Source organism: Ascidiella aspersa, chromosome 1 (assembly GCF_963924565.1).
Source record: "Ascidiella aspersa chromosome 1, kaAscAspe10.2, whole genome shotgun sequence".
Taxonomy (NCBI): domain Eukaryota; kingdom Metazoa; phylum Chordata; class Ascidiacea; order Phlebobranchia; family Ascidiidae; genus Ascidiella; species Ascidiella aspersa.
This window is the reverse complement of record NC_139447.1, coordinates 27,540,820-27,562,570: the sequence shown is the minus strand read 5'-3', so window position 1 is coordinate 27,562,570 and position 21,751 is coordinate 27,540,820. Positions and strand designations below refer to the sequence as shown.

At 33.8% G+C, this 21,751-nt stretch overlaps 5 protein-coding genes across 5 annotated transcripts; 4 read left to right on the top strand and 1 right to left on the bottom strand.

The window, feature by feature from the left end:
• Positions 1-568: 568 nt before the first annotated feature.
• On the top strand, positions 569-3,325 carry LOC146169218 (uncharacterized). The gene is made up of 6 exons (XM_083392131.1): positions 569-773; positions 850-995; positions 1,075-1,179; positions 1,574-1,783; positions 2,249-2,341; positions 2,585-3,325. The coding sequence occupies exons 1-6, from the start codon at positions 701-703 to the stop codon at positions 2,768-2,770; spliced, it is 813 nt and encodes a 270-aa protein (XP_083248257.1). The 5' UTR covers positions 569-700; the 3' UTR covers positions 2,771-3,325.
• A 1,650-nt stretch (positions 3,326-4,975) lies between these two features.
• On the bottom strand, positions 4,976-6,182 carry LOC146169217 (anaphase-promoting complex subunit 13-like). The gene is made up of 2 exons (XM_083390147.1): positions 5,975-6,182; positions 4,976-5,427 (listed from the first exon to the last, which is right to left on the bottom strand). The coding sequence occupies exons 1-2, from the start codon at positions 6,095-6,097 to the stop codon at positions 5,326-5,328; spliced, it is 225 nt and encodes a 74-aa protein (XP_083246273.1). The 5' UTR covers positions 6,098-6,182; the 3' UTR covers positions 4,976-5,325.
• Positions 6,183-8,292: 2,110 nt separating this feature from the next.
• On the top strand, positions 8,293-9,350 carry LOC146169216 (mitochondrial import inner membrane translocase subunit Tim29-like). The gene has a single exon (XM_083382940.1). The coding sequence runs from the start codon at positions 8,481-8,483 to the stop codon at positions 9,138-9,140; it is 660 nt and encodes a 219-aa protein (XP_083239066.1). The 5' UTR covers positions 8,293-8,480; the 3' UTR covers positions 9,141-9,350.
• Positions 9,351-9,378: 28 nt separating this feature from the next.
• On the top strand, positions 9,379-14,770 carry LOC146169215 (transmembrane protein 145-like). The gene is made up of 14 exons (XM_083382930.1): positions 9,379-9,476; positions 9,548-9,622; positions 9,877-9,954; positions 10,973-11,059; positions 11,305-11,416; positions 11,755-11,850; positions 11,935-12,006; positions 12,117-12,185; positions 12,290-12,370; positions 12,547-12,719; positions 12,870-13,042; positions 13,136-13,256; positions 13,494-13,757; positions 13,956-14,770. The coding sequence occupies exons 1-14, from the start codon at positions 9,390-9,392 to the stop codon at positions 14,115-14,117; spliced, it is 1,650 nt and encodes a 549-aa protein (XP_083239056.1). The 5' UTR covers positions 9,379-9,389; the 3' UTR covers positions 14,118-14,770.
• Positions 14,771-15,657: 887 nt separating this feature from the next.
• LOC146169214 (uncharacterized) lies at positions 15,658-18,042 on the top strand. Its single transcript, XM_083388748.1, has 5 exons — positions 15,658-15,803; positions 16,045-16,122; positions 16,577-16,651; positions 17,755-17,862; positions 17,940-18,042. Exons 1-5 carry the CDS (start codon positions 15,764-15,766, stop codon positions 17,960-17,962), a joined length of 324 nt encoding a protein of 107 aa, XP_083244874.1. The 5' UTR covers positions 15,658-15,763; the 3' UTR covers positions 17,963-18,042.
• Positions 18,043-21,751: the final 3,709 nt, after the last annotated feature.

The window sequence follows — 21,751 nt, the reverse complement described above, 5'->3', positions numbered from 1 at the left end:
GCATGATGTCCTCAACCAAAGGACACTCTGTCCCAGAAGAGCAATTTCTATCTATTGATATGACAGTATCCATATATACTTATTTTGCAAATCACTAAATTACAATGTGGACCAAGTGAACCCCAAGTTATCCACAAAGATTTGTATGTTTTTTTAGAATTAAGATGACTCAAATGAAAAGTTTTTGAATACTACACAGTATTCTATCTTTTTGTGATTTAAGAATGAGATGTTGGATAATACTATGTTTTTCCACTTGTAGAATGTTATTGTTTTTTTTTCATATTTAAAGATTTTCACTAATATATAAAAAATGGTCCCAATAGAGGTTAAACCTCTCTATCAAGCATTGAATTGTGTTTGGATTTGGTGGTTTTTGTGCATGCTCAAAAATATTTCAATGCCCAATGTTAAAGCTTTTGTTGAGATACCGATTGTTTTTTTCAATTTAGGAATATTAAAATATTTTTGTTTAAATTAATTGTTTTTGTTACAGTGCGTCCAAAATTGCTGTTGTTTAAAAGAAAAATAATCCAGGTTTTTCAGTACAGTACATGAGTTTGTAGGCTATTACAGTGCAATTTGTTTTAGAACAACATTGAATAACTTGTGGATTTTATGTTAGTATTTCTACTTCATAATGCAATTATACTTTTAGATTTATTTATGAAATAAATTTTGATATCCTGACTAAGCAAAAATGGACGATAGGACTGTTGGATTTGTTGGTGGTGGAGAAATGGCATCTGCTATTGCTATGGGCATGGTTTGTGGTAAGGCATTGCATTAATTAATGATGGAAATGTTTATTAAGTGTTAGGATCTATGTAACGTTTGTGTTTTTCACAGGTGGATTTAAGGCCACAAATATCACTGTCAGCAACCCGTCAAGTGAAAAACTAAAAAAGTTCGAGAATGTTGGAATAAACACCACAAATGACAACATGGTTGTTATGAGAAATTGTGACATTGTCCTTATTTGTGTAAAGCCTCAGGTACAAGATGTTGTCTGAAATAGTATTTTATTTATTCTTCTAAAGTTTTATTACATTAAAAACATAAATATCCCCATAGATCTTTCCAGATGTTGTAGCTGAATTGGAACGTCATAAGTTTTCAAAAACTCAACAGTTGATTATATCAATCGTGGCTGGGATCAAAAGTGAAGTAATGGAACAGGTATAAAAAATCTAGATCCCCTCTTAGGTTGTATTTACCTTGCTTATATTAACATAATTCAAAATAGGTGCCCTGTTTTAAGTGCATGTCATTGGATAAAATAGGCTTGTGTATTTAAAATTCAATCACCTTTGATCTGTTAATTTAATTTTATAACTGTTTGAAGCCTAAATTAACATGATAAATTACAGCAAGATGTAAAAATATGAGATATTTTATTGACATTTGTTGTTTATCACAATAGTATTTGCCAACATATTAAATCCTTTGGGGACTGGGGTATAAGTTTGGAAACAGTTTTACAATATTTAGTTGAGATTTTTTTGCAATTTAACATACTAACAATAAAGATAGTAGGGTATTTAAAAACATGTGTTAAAAAACATATACCCAGGTTTTCCACTGGGCAAATGTTGTTCGCACAGTTCCCAATACGCCTTGTAAGGTGAAGGAGGGAATACTTCTTTACTGCAAAGGAAGGACCACAAGTGATGAAGATATGGAAACTGTATCCAAGCTTTTCTCGTCCATTGCAAAGTGCTATGTATTACCTGAGCGGTTAATTGATGCAGGCCAAGCTCTAAGTGGTTGCGGCCCTGCCTTTGTAAGTTTTTAACTCTGGTGCAAATTAGGTATATAAACAGATATAAATTGAATGCACTACTCTATGTGGGGTCTCTTTCTTACATTCCAATCATTCAAGATTGATGCTATATGTGTTCTTAAAAGCAATTTCCCAAACCAGTAGATTTTATGACCAAAGCTTGGCAAGGAGAATGTGAAATAGTCACTGAGATTACGTACCTAGCAACCTTCTACATTTAATGCGCCTCTTTTCACTGGCTGTAAGTGCTTTTATTAACCATAAAACCCTGGCTGCATAGTGCAGATTTTCTTACCTTAAATGTATCATATTATTTAAAAGGGCGACCTGTTTTTTTTATAATGTCATGTAAGGCATGTCAAAGTAGTTACCTCTGCTCTAAGAGTATAGAACAGCTTGTAATTTCCTTTATTTGTATTTTTTGGCATCTAAAAAATGTAAAGCTAACATATTTTTTCTATTTAGGTTTACACGGCCCTTGATGCTCTTGCTGATGGTGGGGTGAAGATGGGGCTTCCCCGTGCTACGGCCCTGAATCTTGCTGCGCAAATGTTTGTGGTATAAAACGTGAAACACATTTTACATTTGTACCCGAACTTATCAGCAATCAGCATGCTTCCGTGGAAACTACAGCAATTTAACTTGTGTCCTTCTTACTTATATTTATTTTGTCATAATGTATTCCAGCATTAAACTGTAATGAGATTACTAGCCAACACACCAGAAAGCCACGTTACCGTTTTCCGAAAGATGGGCTATCAACACATCAATCTAAATATCAACACTTGGCTTTTTATTAAGGGCGCTGGAAAGATGAGACTCGAAACGAGCCAACATCCAGGCGAGCTAAAAGACGCGGTAACATCGCCTGGAGGAGTCACGATATGTGCTCTACACGCTCTAGACAAGGGCGGATTCAGAAATTCTCTCATTGACGCCGTCGAGGTGGCCACCAAGAGATCTCTTGAGCTCGGTGCAAAGAAATAGGCAATTAGCGAAATTCTTTTATTTATGGTACACACGGGTTTGGTGTCGTGTTTTGATTGCGGAGAACATTGCCTTGAATTAAATCATCGATTTTTATTTACTATTATTAAGTGAGACATGTATTTTGTTCCCAGTACGTTATTATGCACTGTTAAGTTTCCTTGCCTGTTTTCAAGGAAAGTAAAGCAGTACATTTTTGCAATACGTTAAGTTATATTTTTGATGCAAATTGCAAAAAAGTATTTAACTTTTTATTAGCCTTAGTGGAATCGAGTCAGAACAAAAATATCAATTACGGTTTAATGTTTGCGTATAAATCGTAAAAAAGCTACCCGTATTTGCATTATTTATTAGTTCATTAAAATATTGACTATACTTTACTGTCTATTGTTTCCTAGATTTTGTCGTATATTCACAACGTACACCGGTGGTTTACATACTAAATAAGGTATAAGTCTACCAGCCTTGTATATTGCTTGATACAAAATTGCAACAAAATTAATTTAATATTTTCTCAGAATAAACGCCTCGTATTCTATCAATAAATTTCATATATCAAACAGTTGTAGGGACAAAGGATTGTTGTTTCCTTGTTAAAAAGTCGACGTACAATCACAGTTCTTCCCGTCCTACGTTTTCCGTTTCTTGGCATTTCGAAAACTTTTCCAACTCTTTAAAAATATTTTCCATCAACTCCACCATACCGCGGCTCTTTTCACTACTATCCTTTTCGTTAGCAAGACTGATCCCAAAACGATCGCTGGCCTCAAACAGCCAGTTCACAATTGAGTAAAAAGAAATAGAACCAAACTTCTCTTCTTGCAACATAAACCCTTGTATTTGGGCATGAGTGTTTGAGCTAGCCCTTGCTGCGATTGCCACCAGCCCCGGTATTTTTTGAGAAGTCGAACTGCCCGCTTGGGCGTTGAAAAAGGGTCTGTACGTGTCGTCTTCGGTAGTAAAGAGTCCAAAGCTGAAGTGATCCTTAAACGTGTAGGCAACCACTCTGTACAACGCCAAAAACATGTCGCTTGCGATCCATTTCGGGCTGTGGTTGATAACCGCGAAAACTGGCACGCGTCGATTGACATTGGCGCTCAAAAATTTTCCCAGAGTTTCTTGGTTGCTCACGGGCGTTTCCTCAGCTGGCAAGCCTTTTAACACCATGGCAAGTGCGTCCGTCGGATCATTGGTGAAATTCAATTTGTGCAGTTTGGCGTTCGGGCATCCAAGCGGAAAGATAATTGCTACACCAGATGGACCTGATTGCTGCAACGTTAATAGCTCGTCCTTGGTGTCCTCCTTTAGGCGCATTGCTTTTAACACGTCCGCTTGGTGGCGTTCTTCCACGTTTGCGACAAGGATGGCACCACGCCAGTATTTGGCCAATTGCTGCCACCCGCCATCTAAAGCAAAATGTGAAACAGTTACGCATAATTTTTACAGACATAAGATTCAAGGCTGGAAAATGCGGTAGACTATATCAGTATTTATTTACATTCTACACAAACGAAAACAACTATGGTGTTACGTATATTTTAGTCTACTACGGTAGCCTACTATTTATTAAACAATGCGAGCGAAAATAATTATCAGTATTCCTACTTAAACATTAAACGTACTTAATTCGCCATCGGATAACACCACTACCCAAGGATTTGTAGATGTTAACACCACATCTTTAAAGTTCTCGCCAGTCAAACATTTGAAGATGACTTCCTCCGATTCCTTAGGAAAAATCCACTGTTGGCCACCTTTGCATAGCGCTGCTTGAAAGACACCCAACAGCAAATGAAACAAAAGGACAAACTTTACAAAACTATTCATTTCATTAAGTTTCTGCAAAACATTTAGGACGATGATTTGTTATCTACGTAAACCTTCCAAATGACGATCGGCCTGTTTTTCGTCTGTTGTCCTGTTTACCTTAAGTTTTCAATAAGCTGGCGCAGCTCTTCTTCAAAAAACGGAGTTAAACAAAAGGTGTGTTCCACTTATCTGTCCTGCGTCTATATTACTACACGTCAGATTAATACGTGGCAAACAAAATATCGCACTGATCCCAATAGTTTTCCGGTATTTGTTATTTTGACAAGAAACGGAAAACACGTGATTCCATATCTATGTATTCAGAATTGTCACTGATCTCTGATTGAGAATTGTGTTCTGACGTAGAAGTGTCCGAATATTAAATAACTTTACGAATATTATAAAAAAGTTTTATTTCGATTATACAACACAACAGCATACTTGCCAAGTACATAATATCATTAGCTAATTTCCAGCTTTAATTTTAGCTTTCAATTTTTCAAGTTGTTCGTATTTCTTTGGTCAGCAGAACGCTTCACTAGTACTTTGTTTAATTTAGGCTATGAATAGATCCCGATCATAATTTTTTTTGCAAAAAAACAATAATATTTTTTTTGTTTTAATTAAATGAAGGTGTTGTAAGATGAAGTTCAAAAACAGTAATATGTCCACTGAACACTACAGGCAATTCTGCAGTATTGACTTGAAGTAGCAAAAATGTGTGAGTTGAAAAATAAAATGTGAAGTCATGACTGTCTATTGGTTGTTTGTTGCAAAAGGGATTGGAGGTTGTCATCTTTCCATTTCTTTTCAAGTTCCTTCATTGTTTCTTTTATGTTTCCGTTGTCCTTAAAGTTTGAAATAAGTGATATTAAAAACTATGTTTTAGCCAATATATGAATATTGTCTTACAACCAGGAAAAAGTGTTCAACTAACATGCAGTGTTAACGCAAGTCATTGAATTGACTTGATTGCCCTTAAGTCACTGTTTTCAAATGAGTTGACTTGACTTAAGTCCTTTGACCAAAATTACTTGATTTGACTTAAGTCTTTTGGACAAATCTTAAGTTTTGCACATTAAACACTTTTATTGCTGTAGTGTATATTGCTTTGGAGTTATTTTTTTTATTCAAATTGTTGTTTATAAATCTGATGAGTTTACCAATTTTAAAAGTTTTAACAGTTTATGTCCATGACATGACTTAAAATTGACTTGCTCTCATAATGACTTGTTATTTTTGCAAAAAACTTGGCTTGAACTTAAATTATTTTTTAAATGACTCGACTGGGACTTCGTTTCAAAATGACTTGTTTACAACACTGCTAACATGGACATATGGGATATAGCTATAAATTTTCAAAATACGAAAATACTAACTAAGTGAATTTTATACCTGTTCAACATCAGGAAGTTCTTCCAAGGGTACATCCACATCTTCAAGAGGAAGTTTGTCTGTTACCCAATCTTCATCAATAATATCAATCAAGTGACCTTTTAATCGCAATTCACCATCCATATTCAGTTTTTGCTTTCTCACTTTACAACCTTTTTGTCTACTGTTTTCCTGTATTGTTTGGTTAACACTTTAGTAGACAAAGTTTGATATATGAGCATCAGAGCAAAAGACACACCTTATCATGAACTCAACTCAGTCTTCATTGCCCAAACTTGCCAGTGTTTAAGAATAAAGAATTTCCAATATTGGCATATAAACTTTTGTCATTAATATTTCTGTGTTTAGATTTAGATTTTAAGCATTGTTAAGGAGGCAATAAATAACATGGTAAAATTTACATACAAAATTATGGCCTTGAATAAAAGTTTAATGTCATGCCCATAGAATATAGAACATAACTTTATTATCTCATCAAAGTAATGATTGATACCATCCAAACCTACAAATACTACAAATGCAAATTGTTTGTGCCTTGTGTGGTGCTTCGTAAGTTCTATGAGCAAAGGATGTTAAACCACACAAAAAAATACATTCAATAAAAAGTAGTAAGATTTTGCTCATCTGAGGTGAGACTGCATTTCATGACATTTTATGCGAAGACATACCAATTTTTAAGATGTGCAGGTGCAGGTCTGCAATCAATAATGTCTCCACACCAGAGGTTAGGAATGCTACCACATCCAGATGTCATTTTTTCCGAAATTTTCATGTTATACATATAGCCAGTGGTGGGATTCAGTCGGTTTCTATATAACCGTCTCACCAAATTTTATGAGATCAGCATAATTGGTTACTGTCAATGGATTTTTGCATTTTATTTAATCCACCGATTTTTGAGATCCAAGTAGCTCACGTGTTTTTTTTTCAAAATGTTTAATGGTCAAGGTCGCACGTAGCAGTCTTACATTAGTTAATTTTTATAATCGTAGTATTCTTCTTTTATGATTTGTTTGTTGAATTGTTACATCATAAGTACAAGTCGTGAGACGACTGCTGTTTTTTAGTCTGTCTTTCTATCAGGACAAATAAAAGCAAAATAAATTATGGACAAAAGGTTTTTTTTTTTTTTTTTGTTACTTTTTGACCTAAAAAATGAGAAATATTGACCTACATAATTAAAATTTGAACAATTTTTTTCTTGACATAATTTGGACCTATCAGGAATACATTGATTTAAACACTCCATTGTTGTATGAAGTACTGCATTAGTGCCTTGGTTTGTTAGTCACTAGTTTTTAGTAGTTCACTGATGATAAAAAAAAAGTCCTAAACAATCACCTAGACCTATTTGCCTTCACAAACATTTTTCCATCCCACAACCAATATCCGTAGAAAAAAATTATAAGTCGATAGTTTCAACTTATGGGATTTTACCTAAGTTGGTAAAAGCATAATTCGGATTGTATAACTAAAAATTCTTTTAAAATATCGACGCCATTTTGTGTCAGTGTTAAATGCTGTGCTCGCTATCATAATCTTAAGAAATTTTTTGAAGCTCGTCTACAATCCTTGATACAAATATTAAAGCAAGTATATATATTAAGACAAATATTTGGGTTAGGAGGTTGGTAAAGTATTAATATTTAAATGCTTAACCTACCAAAACGATAACACGCACCCTAAACCAAATATATATTTTGGTTGTGGTAGGATTCTAGAGACCAGCGCCTGCCCTATATGAAGCTTAAACTCAGTGGGTGTGAAATAATTTTTCTCTCGGGGGTTTATGGCTGATTAGCTTTCGTGGTAGGGTGGGTCAAACATTATTATTATTATATTTATCTTCCATATTTACTTATCTCTTGCAATTTCAATGTTGTGATAGGATTCAAGACCAGTGCACAGTGCCCAGCATTTAAATGGCTTAGGGCAGTGCTCTTTAACCTTTTTAGGTTTGATAAACCCTAAAAGTTTTTGTGACAAACTCACGCACCCTGTTTACTTAAAAGGTAATCTGAGGTAAAAAGCGATATGAAACGTCAGTGCGAGTTCAATTATGGCTGCAGGCTGCTTGCGAGTACTATTGTATGTCATACTAACACCATTCAAACAAACTTGAGAAAAAACAGCATTTAAACAAACTTTACAAGTCACATATTATTATTTCACTAAAAGTTTGTGATGTACCTTTGTATACCTTTTCGTACGGGTGCACCCCATGCATATTTTTAGTGTACCGCACAACAGTTGAAGAGTACTGGCTTAGGGTGTGGGTTGAAGTTTAAGTTCAGATTATTCGAGTATTATTTGATGTATTTGGCGCTGGTCCAGAATTCTACCAGTATATATATATAATAATTAAAGTATATATATAATATTAAAATAGATAAACATTTTTGCTGTACAGTTTGAATTTACTTTTCTACTTTAAGACAACTTATAAATTGAGCTTTATGTTAATACAAACTGGTGCTTAACTGGGATCTTTAGCACCATACAAACAATGGCGCAAGTTATGAAAAAGAGTTTTTCCAAACTAAAAGAGGCTCTCATTGGAACTTACAAGCGAATAAGTAGTGATTACGCTGCAGCGGCTAAAGACACTTGGGTTGATGCTAAAAGTTATCCTATCAGAGCATGCTTTTATAGTGGTTCGTTAGTTTTTGGTGTATACGCTTACAAAACAGTCCCATCTGAAGACAACTACCAGGCAACATTGGTCAAGGCATCAAATGATTTACTTCTACAGAGTGATGGGACTCGGAACAAACAATCGGACAATCATGTGCAAAAACTTTTAACACTTTCAGCTCAAGACAGATTGCGTTATAGACATCTAGGCATATTCTCAATCATCTATCAATCAAATTATGGAAGGCTTGAAAAATCATTTCGCTCACAGTGCAAGTACTCCAATCCAAGATGGACAGAATTTCATAAGCGGGTGGTAGATTTTGGCTTTTTGAGCTGCTGGTGGAACCTAAAATACACCATGACTGATTATGACATTGATTTTGATGAACTACCAAAGGACTTTAGTAATAGTTTTGCCATGTATTGGGATAACATTAAAAAGTTGTTTGGATATTCTTACTATAACCATTTAAAGGCCCTTCCAGAGCCACCAAAACCTTATGTTTTTACACCTGCTGAATCTGAGTAATTTGTTGTCCAGTGTGTTACGTCATATAACTTTTAGTTTGATCTAGGCTAACAATTCCATTGATTACATAAAGAACCACAATTAGTATGGTGAAAGTAATATCATATTTACAACTTGTAACATGTTGAGTTGCGGTAAAAATTAGTAGCATAATGTCAGCTCTTATTGTTTTTGTATTTAGTAATTATAGTCTGTAACACTGGACAACAAGTTTTCAATTTTTTGTTATTGTTTTCAGAAAACAACAATATGTGGTTCCATAAACTTATTTTAGGGTTTTGTATTTTACATGCTTCAGATGGATTGTATTTGGAGGGAAGATTAAAAACAGTTGAGGTAAACATAAAATGAACAAATATTTTCAACTCTTATCCCAGTATGCCCTTTCTATAGCATTCTGTTTTCAGGACTGGGTGTTTCTGGGAAGATTTTGTTTTCTTTCAGACATTGGACGAATGCAATTCAAGTTCACATACCCCTTTGTGAGTTAATACATTGCACAGATAAACAGCATGATAGTTTTGTATTTACCAGTTACAGTTACTTACGGTAGTAGTTTAAGTACTTGTCACTTAATTTTTAGTAATTTTAGCTTATCATTTATTATAACTAAGGTATTGCTTTCCGATATGAAGCTATACCTTTACACCAAATAATGATCTATTTGCATTGAAATAAATTTATTGTATCAAACATTCCAATGGATGAAGTGTTGTAATATGCTATTTTGTTGTAGGAAGATTGTTGCAACAATATCTTGATGTATTTTGATGATGGGATGCAGTGGCCAAAGGTTTACAAAAATGATTCAAAGGTGTGTTAAAGATTGTTTGATTTTTTATCTGCGACTGTGCATTATATTTAATTAAACAGTTTTGTTAGTCTTAAAGTTTTAATTGCATTTTATAGCAACCAAAGCTATTTACCCCTTTGTCTTTCGAAACAACAAGACATAATAAAAAAGTTAAAAAAATGGTCTTCTGGTCAACGATATTGCCTTCAAATAGAAGTATTTTTTGTAAAATAACTACAGCCTTTTTTCTAAGCCTTTTTTTTTTTCTAAGATTTTTTCTGTTTTACACAATTTAATGACAAGTTCCTAGGTATAATAATACAAACACTGGGTTAAAAAAAACAATGCTAACTTTTCAAAGTTATTGTTCATTGCATCGGTCTACTTGTTAAATGCTTATAGAGTGGATAATAGATAAAAGTATGGGTTGAATTTACAGTTGCACCAAGTATATATTTTTGTAGCAATAGAAACACCAGATTGTTTAATTATGCTAACTTTTGCAAGTTTTGGTTCATTGCAACTGTCTACTTGTTAAATCCTTAAAACCAGTTAATGCAGTGAAAGATAATGAGCTGAATTCACAGGTACACTAAGTGTTATAAAATGCATTTGGTAGCAATAAGACATGTATAAAAATGATGTAGTGTTGTACCATTCGAGGGCCACTTTAGCATTTGTCAGTCGCTAGACAATGGACAAAGTTGTTATCTTCAAAACCACTTGTGTTACTGGAAGGTAAAAGGCAACACTTAAAGGCACTCAAAGTTCTTATGCTCTCTTTAATTGTCCAATGTACCATTTACAAGATCCAACATATATTATTTTTTTGTATTGTTCAGTTATACCCTATTCTGTTTATCATTATTACTCCAAACATACTATAAAAAAATTAATTACCTTTCTTAAGCATTTTAAAGCTTGAATAATAAAATATGTGACCCTACCCTGTCTCACAACAAACAATCAAATAATTCCCAAATGTTCGTTCATATTAGCACAATATTATGATTATTAAATTCCATCCATATCCTTTAAGAACTGCTTTGAAAAGGAAGCCGTGCTTGGTACGGAAAACAACCAAATTATTAATCTGACAACGCGATACCTTTGGAGTGGATGCCAGGTGATTAGAATGTTCATCACATGTCAATATTTATTGCACGTTTTTCTTTTTGTTGATACCAGTAAATTTTGATTTTTTCAATACTAAATAAAACCTATGTTGTAAATCATTTCGTGGTGCTATTTTAACAAAACAATAGTAATCTCTGAAGTTTTGCCCAACCCCCAATCTGCATGTATTTTTATTGTTTCTGTTTGTATTTTGTGTGGTTTTGTGTTGACTGTTTTGCATGTGCATGTTTGAAGCTTGCTAATTACAGCCTTGAGGGTGGTACAGGCTTGCTACAATGTGATGGCGGAAGAAGCTTCAGATCGTTACATGAAAGATGGTGGTATATTGCAATTAGTAATTGTAAAGGTAAATGCTGCATGCACTAATTTTGTTTTTATATTTTTTCTATGTGTTTGAAAAGTGTTACTGCAGCTACTTTCAGTTGTGTGATTATTATGCATGGTGTTTTCTGGATTTAACCCCCTTTTACTTGTTTTTCATAAAAATAAAAATGCCTTTTTTGTAATTCCATTCATATCATTTTTGCCCAAAACTATTATATACTGTTTAGCAAATAAATAAGAAAACATCTTCAGTCTTAAGTTGATAATAAAAATGCTATAAAGTGTTTTTTAGTTCATTTTATCAAATATTTTAATACCTCCATAAGTTTGTTGATAATGGTAAACTTTCCATTTTTGCAGCTGGTGCCTTGGGAAAGGGAATAGATCTTACCTATGAAATGAAGCTAACTAATGGACATTCATATTGGACAGAACATTTTTCTGCAGACGAGTTTGGTATGTTAAATAGTTATTACAATTTTTGCTGAAATCTGTTTTGTGTGGTATTTATTTATTTTCAAATGAATCTTTTTGAACCAGGAATATTGGAAACAAATTTGTTTTTTCTTATCCTTTTCACCTTGATGTTTGTGACATCCCTTTATATTGCTAGTAAGAATGTATTTATATGTTAAACTTTGTTACCTGTTCTTATGTTTTTAGTGTTAAATTCCATTGATCGTGTAGCCAATTTTCGTTAGTCACATAACATGTTTTTTCAGGTTATCTGCTGAACAGACAACTCTTGCACACAACATACAAAATGTTTTTAACATGTTTAATCCTAGAAGGTATTTTTTATTTTCATATAATATTATGAAGCAAATTTCTTAAATAAAAATTAGTGCTGTTTGAATCATTTATAAAAGAAACAACAAAGAAGTATTTTTTGCAGTATTTAGTCTACTACTATTGTGTGTTGCTTTGGGTACATATGCATCAGATGGTGTCGGCAACAATAGCCTCAAACTGATTGGTAAGCAGCAAATAAGAAATTGAGATATGTTTTTGATTAAATAAAATTTGCTTCTGAAAGTTTGCGAAAGGGCATCAGGGCATTTATTGAAAACTTGAGCATTTAATATTTTATTAAAGTGATTTTTTTATTAAAATTGAACAGCTTTCTCTACTAACAATGTATCATTTTTGCAGGTGAGGTTCTTGGAGCATCTGCAGAGCTATTGTTTCTTTTACTATTACTTTTACTTGGGAAAGGATTTACAATAACCCGGGGTCAACTGTCATATTGCGGGACCATAAAAATGTCTGTGTTCACCACTGTTTATGCTGTAATTGACATTGTGCTATTCCTTTATGAGTATGTGGTAAGAACAAAATTTCTGACTATTCTGACTATTGGTGGTACTTTAAAAAAATCAATCTAATATCTGGCTGACATTGACACTAAGCTAAAAAAAATACTTTTTTTATTTTTAATATGAATAAAACCAGTGAAGATTAGTTATTGTTGACAGCTATTCGATCCTGGTCTGGTGCTGTACGTTTATGAATCACCTGCTGGATATGGTTTAATTGCTTTGCGACTTGCTGGCTGGTTTTGGTTTACTTACGGAATTATTGTCACTTTGAAGCACTATCCTGAAAAGAATGGCTTTTATTATCCGCTATATACAGTGTACAGCATTTGGTAAGCTCAACTAATTAATCTAGAAAAATGCAATATTTTTAACCGAATTATATTGTTGTTTGTACATGTATTTTATGTACATTATGTTTGCAGGTTTTACGCTGTACCTATCATGGTCCTGGTGGCCTCCTATGCTATACCACGCTACATGAGGGCTAAGATCGTTAATGCTTTACAAAGATGTATTGACTTTGTTGCATATGCTGTGTTCATGGTAACCTTTTTGTTTTTTTACAATTGAGGCACAATAAGTTAAACCACAGTTTTAAAGATTAATACTTCAGTTAATAATTTGTTGTCTGTTTGTGTTAGATCAGGACAATTTGTTGCAATTTGTCTCTCAAAATTAGTTCATTTCTGCTCCTTTCAATCTAAAATAATTTGTCAGCTGAGAGACTTGATCTTGTAGAATTCGCTTAAACAATTTTATGCCAATCTACATTCTACACAGATGTTAACAAGGCCGCAGGCTGCCAACCACAACTTCCCCTATCACGTTCGCACTTCACAAATCGGGGTTGGAGTGATCATGGCAAATGGAAAACCGTGTACAACGTCCAGCTTTCCCCACCAAGTGTACGCGGAGCCACCAGCAAACTGTAGCAATGACACCGTTTACGACCTTTTTACAGTACAAACCAACCTACAGGCTACACCGTGCACCATGCAAGCATCAAATGAATGCTGTGCAAGATCTCAAATATCCAGAAAACCGGTACGTTGAAGATTTATACAGCAATTCTTCATAGATTGATTTATAAAAATTAATTGGCGTGGTGCATATATTTTATTAAAAATATTAGTCAAAAGGTCGTGACGTCTTTTTGATAGTACTTGGTGAGCATAAAATGTGGCATTTTATATATATTAATGGTTTGGGCATGTTTCAGTTTAACATGTCATCTGTTTAAAGAGCTATGAGCCGCCGCCCTATTCAGCTGGTCCTTCTGGTATTATTCCGATGGAAGCTTTCAACAATAGAACAGAACTTCCTGGCAACAACAGTGCAAGAACTTCGGAACCTGTCGAAACAGTAAACCTTAAAACAACGCAGAGTTCGAAAGACGTTCATTAGTTCTTGTTTTTTAAGCAAGTTTTGTTAGATACTTCATGTAGGCCACCTTAAAATGTCAAATGATATCGTTGCTTTGTTGAATAATTTTGTATATTCCCTGCAGATTAATTGCGATGCGACGAACTCTACGTTAGTACCTGCTACTCGGAATGTATCAACTAGGGATGTTACTTCATATTTACTCCAATACCGATATTTTGAACGAAAAGTGTCGCGATATAATGTCAAATGAGGTCATTACAATGCTTACTTAGGCAATTTGATCAAAATAAACGTGCAATGGTATTATTTTTTTAGCTGGTTATAAGGCCAAAATTTGCTTGCTAAAATTTTGGCGTTAATAAGTTTAATTACCGGCACATCCTATTTTTTAATAAATTAAACTTTCAGGGTACAATTGTAATCAGGACTGAATTTGGTATTGGATACCACTTGGAATCGGGTATCAGCTCCGATTAACAGACTTCCCAAGTATTAATTTACGTAGGCTTATATTTTATAAAATTTTAATAAAAACTATTTGTCTCAACAAATTTATACGTTTGTGTGCTAAAATATTTTATTGCGATAAATGATTCATTTCAAACGCAACGTGTGTTTTTCCATTTTCATGTAGATGTCACTGTGCTCTTGGTTTATGTCAAGAATTTAGACTCCCACTATATTGCCTATCATCTTTAGCACTGCCACTGACCCAAATAAACTTACCTTATAATTATATTTTATGAATTTTCAAGTTGCACTGTGAGCAAGACAATAGTACTTACTGTTGAATTCAGTTTAAGATATTGGCAGCAGTTATTTTGATAACGATCGTGTTAAGACTTTAGCATAAAAAAAAACATATGAAACCCTTTTTTCGTAACCCCAGCTTAGAGAGAGGAGCAATTAATTTAAAAAAAACAATACCAATCTTTAAAAATGTGACTGAATCGGTTCATTACTAATGACTTGGATTTATATCATTGTCAGTTGAAGAAATGATTCGACTTGACCTAATTTACCTATAAACTTTATTTAATTTGTGTATCAATGACCTAAACGGGGTCCTCGTTTTGTTGTAATATTAATTCGCGGCTGTCCTACGGGGACGGTTTATTCACTCGCACTTAGTGACTGTCCGCAGTCGTGTAATTGACCATGAATTTCTAGGTCTAGGTGGTGGCTATTAACGCGAATTATTTAAGTCGACGAGTTTACTTTGGATTCTTATATTGTATTAGCTTAGCCATATTTGTGTTGCTAAAGAGCTTTACAATTGAAACAAGATATGTTTCCCGAACTCTCTAAAATAAATTTGCGGCCCATGTCAAATGAAGCAGTTAGAAGCATTTTACGTAACGCGCCTAGGCAGGTCTTAAATGGGTCATTTTAACCGCTTTTAATGTCCCTATAAATGTTTATAATTAAATAAAAAAAATAAACTTTTGCATCCCACTTGAATATAATATTTAAAATTATACGATAAAGGTAACATTTTAGACTCGTATTTAACCGTAACCCTTGACGTTCTAACGTTTGTGACAGCAATGATACGAAGTCTATTTGTATGTGATTTCTATAGAGACTTTGATCAATGGCAGAGCACTAAAGTTTTGCAAAGCTTTTAGCCTGGAGTTAGTGAGTACTTGATATAGCTCATTAAAATGCTCTCATCATTGAGAGTGCTTCTTCAACAAAGCAATGGTAAGCTTTGAATATTTGAAAAGTTGTTTATCCCCAAAAAACCTGTTTTTTCACTAAAGTACATTTAACTGTGTTTTAAAATCAGGGTTTGATGTATAGTTATATAAAATTGTAACGAATTTGTCTGTGGCTCGGTGCTACTACCAATACTTGATTAAATATTTCAGAAATTTTATTAGTTAAAATGTTTATACATTTCATGTCTTTTCATGTAACACTAACTTACTATTATTTGTTTTAGGTGGAGTAGGCCGTCAGCTTCGTGGGATGGCAAATTATCATAAACCACGTTTTGTGGGTGGAAATGCTAAGCCACATGGTATAGTGATTAGCTTTGGTTTTATTTTTAATGTACAGTCTAAATCTTTCGGAAAATGTTAAGTATAATATAAGTCTACTGTAACTTTAATAAATCTACAGTATTCATTATTATATGTTGACCTAATGCATAAACATTTATTTGACCATTTATTGTCAGGCTTTATATTAATAAAAAAACAGCTCTTTTGGCTGTTATATGAATTCTTGAACATTTCGACCTCTTATCCAAGTTTATCTGGGTAAATAAAACTTAAATGTGCGATAAACACAACATTGAAGAAAATGAATGTGAGATATAAAATAACCAAATGAGCTGACTAATATCTAAATTGTTTATAAGGCAAAATTCTAAGTTCACCTAATGTTTATATACCATATATTATATTTGAATAAACACAGCTATAATTGTAAGCACCACTAAGAATTTAAATCCTTTGTAAATGTGTGCTTAGAATTTGTACGGCGATTCCGGCAAGCCATGTACACTGAAGGTGAAATTTGGGCATCTGGTATAATATCAATGATAGGTAAGCTTTATGAACAAAGTATAGTATTGATGTTGGTTTTATTTTAAAAACAAATCACAATGCTTGATCAAATTATGATATACTAACACATTAATTATGATACAGTCATTAAAAACATATATATATATATATATATATATATATATATATATACTAGACAAAATATTTGGCGTTACAAAGCTGAAAATGGTATTTGCCAGATTTACTGTGTGAAAGTTTTGACAAAACCTTGGCATAAAAAATATCACAATTGGCCAACTACCACATTCTTCTTTGAATGTGAAATATTTATTTTAATACCTGTAATAATTTCAACTATGTCCAAACCCTTCAAGTTTAAACAAACTCTGAAATCTATGTTCTCTATTAAATTGTTTTTTTTTAAGCAGGGCTGCCATTTTATATTTATTTCTAAGATTTGTCCTTATTTTTAGCTGTTTTATATAAAATTATTATTTAAACAAACTATCGTTTTTTTTACTTTCACCCAAGTTTCAAAACATATTATTTAAAATCAGTTGAAATATATGTGTTTAAGATAATTTTATTGCTTTAAAATTTTAAATCTTGAAGATTGGTTTGGTGTTAGTTTCTCCTTCTCCTGTTGATCCTTCTTGAGAAATTAATTTTCTGGCAGCACATTCAAAACAAATCTGTATACTTCAATTCAGGCGCTAATCAAAATGCTATTCAATCTAGTTGAACCTACATCTGTTTATGTTTTAAGTTTAAACAATGTAAGCTTTTAGTATTAGGAGAGCTTAAAAAGCTTTTTTGTTAGTTCAAACACATTTAACAAACCGACAAAGGGACAAAGCTCATATAAACTTTCTCCAAATACAGTAACTCGAACCATTTTACAAACTTGAACCTGGAGTTTTGTAATATAATATTTTGGCTTAATAACTAACCTTCACACCTTAATTATTCCCTAAATACTTGCTGTTACTACCATTACTTTTTTAAAGTCAATATACCTGTTATACACTCTACATGTTTACTGTGTTACTATGTTGTTTTGTTGATCCTTGTTTAATTAGTTGAAAAGGCCACAGAAGTTTTACATTTTTTGCGTTAATGCCCGATTTTCCTAATTTGTTAAGGTTTTGTGACATTGGCTGTACTCAATGGATTACCATCGGAGCGTAACAGGATAGTTGATGAAAACGCAGAGAACTTTACGATCATGGCACATTATGCCACTTACCCATGTAAGTGTTTACCTAATTTATTGTTCTGGCTGCCCAGCCCAGTTTGGTTTAATATATATATTTTTTTTTATTTGCAGACCCGATAAGAAAAGAAGATTAAAGAGTTTTATTAACTTCTTATTTTTTTTGACTTTCTATGATAAAATAAATTTTGTTGGCAATATGTTGTCAACCTTTTCAGGGTTTTTTAACAGGACTTAATATAAATTTAGCTTTAACTTATATTTGTTCAAGGCAGAGAAACAGACACTTTTGTTGTCAAAAGGCCAGTTTTGTAAGGATTCAGTCAATGTTTTCAAATTACTTGACATGACATAACTCTTTATGACAATAGACTTGACTTGGGCTTTCATTATGTTAATTACCGATACCTAAAGTTTAAATTAGGTATTTTTATTAAATCTCTTTTTATTATAATTGTTTTATTTATCCCTATTTTGCAAGAAAAAACATTTACTTGCCATATGTTGCATTTTGGAAATGTTTTAGTTGAGCTAATGCTTATTGTCAGATGAGTTAACCAATTTTAATAGTCGCTTGTCATTGATTTAGAGTTGACTTTCTTTAATCATGACTCAAGATGGCCTACTTTTAACTTGGACTGGGACATGGCTTGTTATATATAAATATCCTAAATGATTTTTTTTGCTTTAATTAGAACAAGTTTGTTTGTACTGGCAACCGTAGTAGTAGCAGACTAAAATATTCCAGGAAAACAAAACAAAATCCGTTTTTTTGGTAAACGTAATATAAAGTTAATGCCTGGCTTAGGCATAATATTGTTCTGTTCTTAACAACCTAAACAAATGGTTTAGGTAAGTATTTTTTTTGCACTTATTGGCAAATACGTGGAACATATTTTCGCGGAAATAGAAAGCCTGCACGAGTGGTATTATTGCACATGGCGTCTCATGCCCTGTTGTGGACGGCACGTTAGGGCTGAAAAGCCACATAACACTGAAAAACATATTGAACGAATTTTTTTGTAATTTATATAATAAAGTTTGGCAAAAGGTGTAATCAGGGGTATGGTCCTGGTGCCGCCTCACCCGGATTTGTCCCCACAAAGGATCCATTCGACAACCCCGTTTGGTGTATGGTAAGAATAACCTGCTACATTCAGGTCAGTTCTAAAAAGATACACCTGTTGGCAAAAGTTACAATTAAATTAATCAATAAGGCAGTGAATGGTGGGTAACCTTTTCTGCCGACGTGCGAAATATCTGTATGTAAATTTGTGGGTTGACAAACTGAAATGTTCTTCAAGTAGCTGTGATTTCTTAAGACTGAACTGGCCGCGTGGGACCTTTTTTACTTGCTGTCCATTAAACGACCTTAAAAGTGGGTCGTGAAAAAAAGATATAGGTACCGGGAGCCTATGTCCAGTTGTACGTTGTAACGTTACTGGTCACGTTAAGAGCCGCTCTAATAAAGTGGTGCAAAAATGTGGTAAAAAAATCAAATGATAATACCTTCAAGAAAGAAAGCATTCGCACGAAGCGAGAAAAGTATTTGCGTTTATTAGGTTCATATTACCCGGTAGGCTACTCGGTTCTTATTCAGAGGAACACGACATATTCGGCGAATAGCGTCGTGCTAAGCAGGTTACATCTGGATGATTCCATACGTTAAAAACATCTTTCGTGGTTTATAACTGTACATGTTAGTCTAAACCAGACCCGGGCAACATACGGCCCGCGGGCAACATCCGGCCCGCCTGGCAATTTAATTCGGCCCGCGGCTTAGTTTTATTAAAATACATTAATACATCTCTATTTAAGCCTGTTTTAAAGACTAAAATGTTTTTTTAGTGCTTCGCGCGAATCTTTTCTGTCTTTTACGTAGGCCTACCATATTTTCAGCACCCAAAAAGAGGACATTCTATTTCCTGCAAGTAAAACGAAAGTAGAATTGTTCCGTTTGCGAAAAACGTACGTGTTATCCACAACTAATACATTCAGCTTCGAAATTAGTACGTCCTTTTCTGAAACAAGGATACTTCTGGGATAGCTCATCAGTAAACTGAGTTTTTCTCTTCGGCATTATAATTTATAGCTTATTTTGCTTTATGGTTGTCTAAATTTAAAGAATAATTAGGAAAATACAAGCATCTGCTGAGAACCACCTGTATGCTTATAGATCAGTGTTTTTTAAGCGTTTTACAGCCGCGCCTCCCTTTGGTAATTATCCTATGCCTTGCCCCCCCCCCCACAGAAAGCAATTCGGCATTTTAATTAAATATCACTGAGACAACTTGAAAATAGTGAAGTTTTCTGTCGGTAAAAAAATTGAGTTTAATCGGCTGAATTGGCGCTAAACTGTAAATTTAGGAGGTTTTTCGCATTGGGCACACAGCAAGTTGCTCATGCACGAGCGGATTTTGACAAACGTTTACTCCACAGTTATGCAGCTGTGATGTCGAGCGCAAAATTTACATTGCGTTATCGTTTTCAAAGGATGTGACGACACACAATACGACGGCAGTAGCTATTGCAAAAACATTATCGATTCGCGCAAAAAAGTTTAAGTCCCCCAGTTGCTAACCTGTTATCATATATAAAATATGATAAAAAATAGTTTGAACGGAGGATGATTTTATCGTTTATCTGTAAGTTAGCAAAATTGTAATTCAATAAGGCCGATTTACCTTCGATGATCTAAAAACATGCAATGGCACTTAAAAGAGACTTGTGCTAAAAAAGTTAACAAAAGTAGATAACATATGAGATTGGCGCGTAGCGCGAAAATTTTTTGCCGTTTAAATATTAAAGCAGAGTTTGTACAGCGCTGTAGGAGTGGTATACAACCCAAACGAAACCTTTAGAATCATTGCAAAAATTTAAATATTAACTTTAGAGCTCGCCCCCCTCAGAATTGCTTGGTACCTCCGGTAACCGCTGTTATACACTAACTATAGACAAGCTTCTGTAAGAAATAAGAACATAGCCTACCATATAGTAACACTGATAGTAGGCTAGGCCTCACACTTTTGATTTATTGATGGGACTTTTTACATGTTTGCAACAATGTTTGCAATACGAATCAAAATGGTAGGGCTGGTAGTGCAATTTGTTGGAAAACCTGTTTTAAACCAGCAATTCAGCATGTTTCATTGCTACAGTATTTTTTTGAAAATAAATACTTAAGGTCTCGCCTAAAAGTCTTGGTAAAAGTATAAGCAACTAACTCGAAATGCGAAAAAAAGAGGAAATTTGGGCATTTTTTGGCGTTCTCGGAGGACCATTTAGTTTTCTTAAAAAAAGAGGACAAATTCTTCTAAAAGAGGACAAATGGTGGGCCTACTTTTACGTAACTTTCACGAATTATTTGGCATCTGCACAGACCAAAAGCGTACTCTGCACATAGCACTCAAGCAAAAGTTTAACATATAGGCCTAATATTATTTTGCGCTGCTTTTGAATGTATTTTCCGACTTTGAAATATGTACGAAATAGATGCCGTTTTCTTAACTCTGAAACATACAGATTCACGTTTGTCAGCCTAATTTAGTTAATGCCATGTTGTGTGTTTCTCCCGATTCATTCCTTCTTTGCAATATGGCAATTGTACTACAAGTAACACTTGTACTACAAGTAATAACTTAAAGCCTCAAAAGTCAACAAAAAATCATGTAGGCCTACATTTTTTATCTGTGATCAATGCTTAAACAAATAGCCTATAGTCACATTTTTTTTCTTTCTCGTAAATTCGACGTAAATTGCACATTTGCGCTCAACTCCTAACGTAGTAACAAGTTCGATAGCTTTTTTATTTTTTAGCGTCGTAGTATGACGTCATATTACGTGCATTTGAGATGCTCTTTTTGACCCGGCCCGCCACAACATTTTAAGTTTCTCTATGGCCCGCGGTTAAAAATAATTGCCCACCC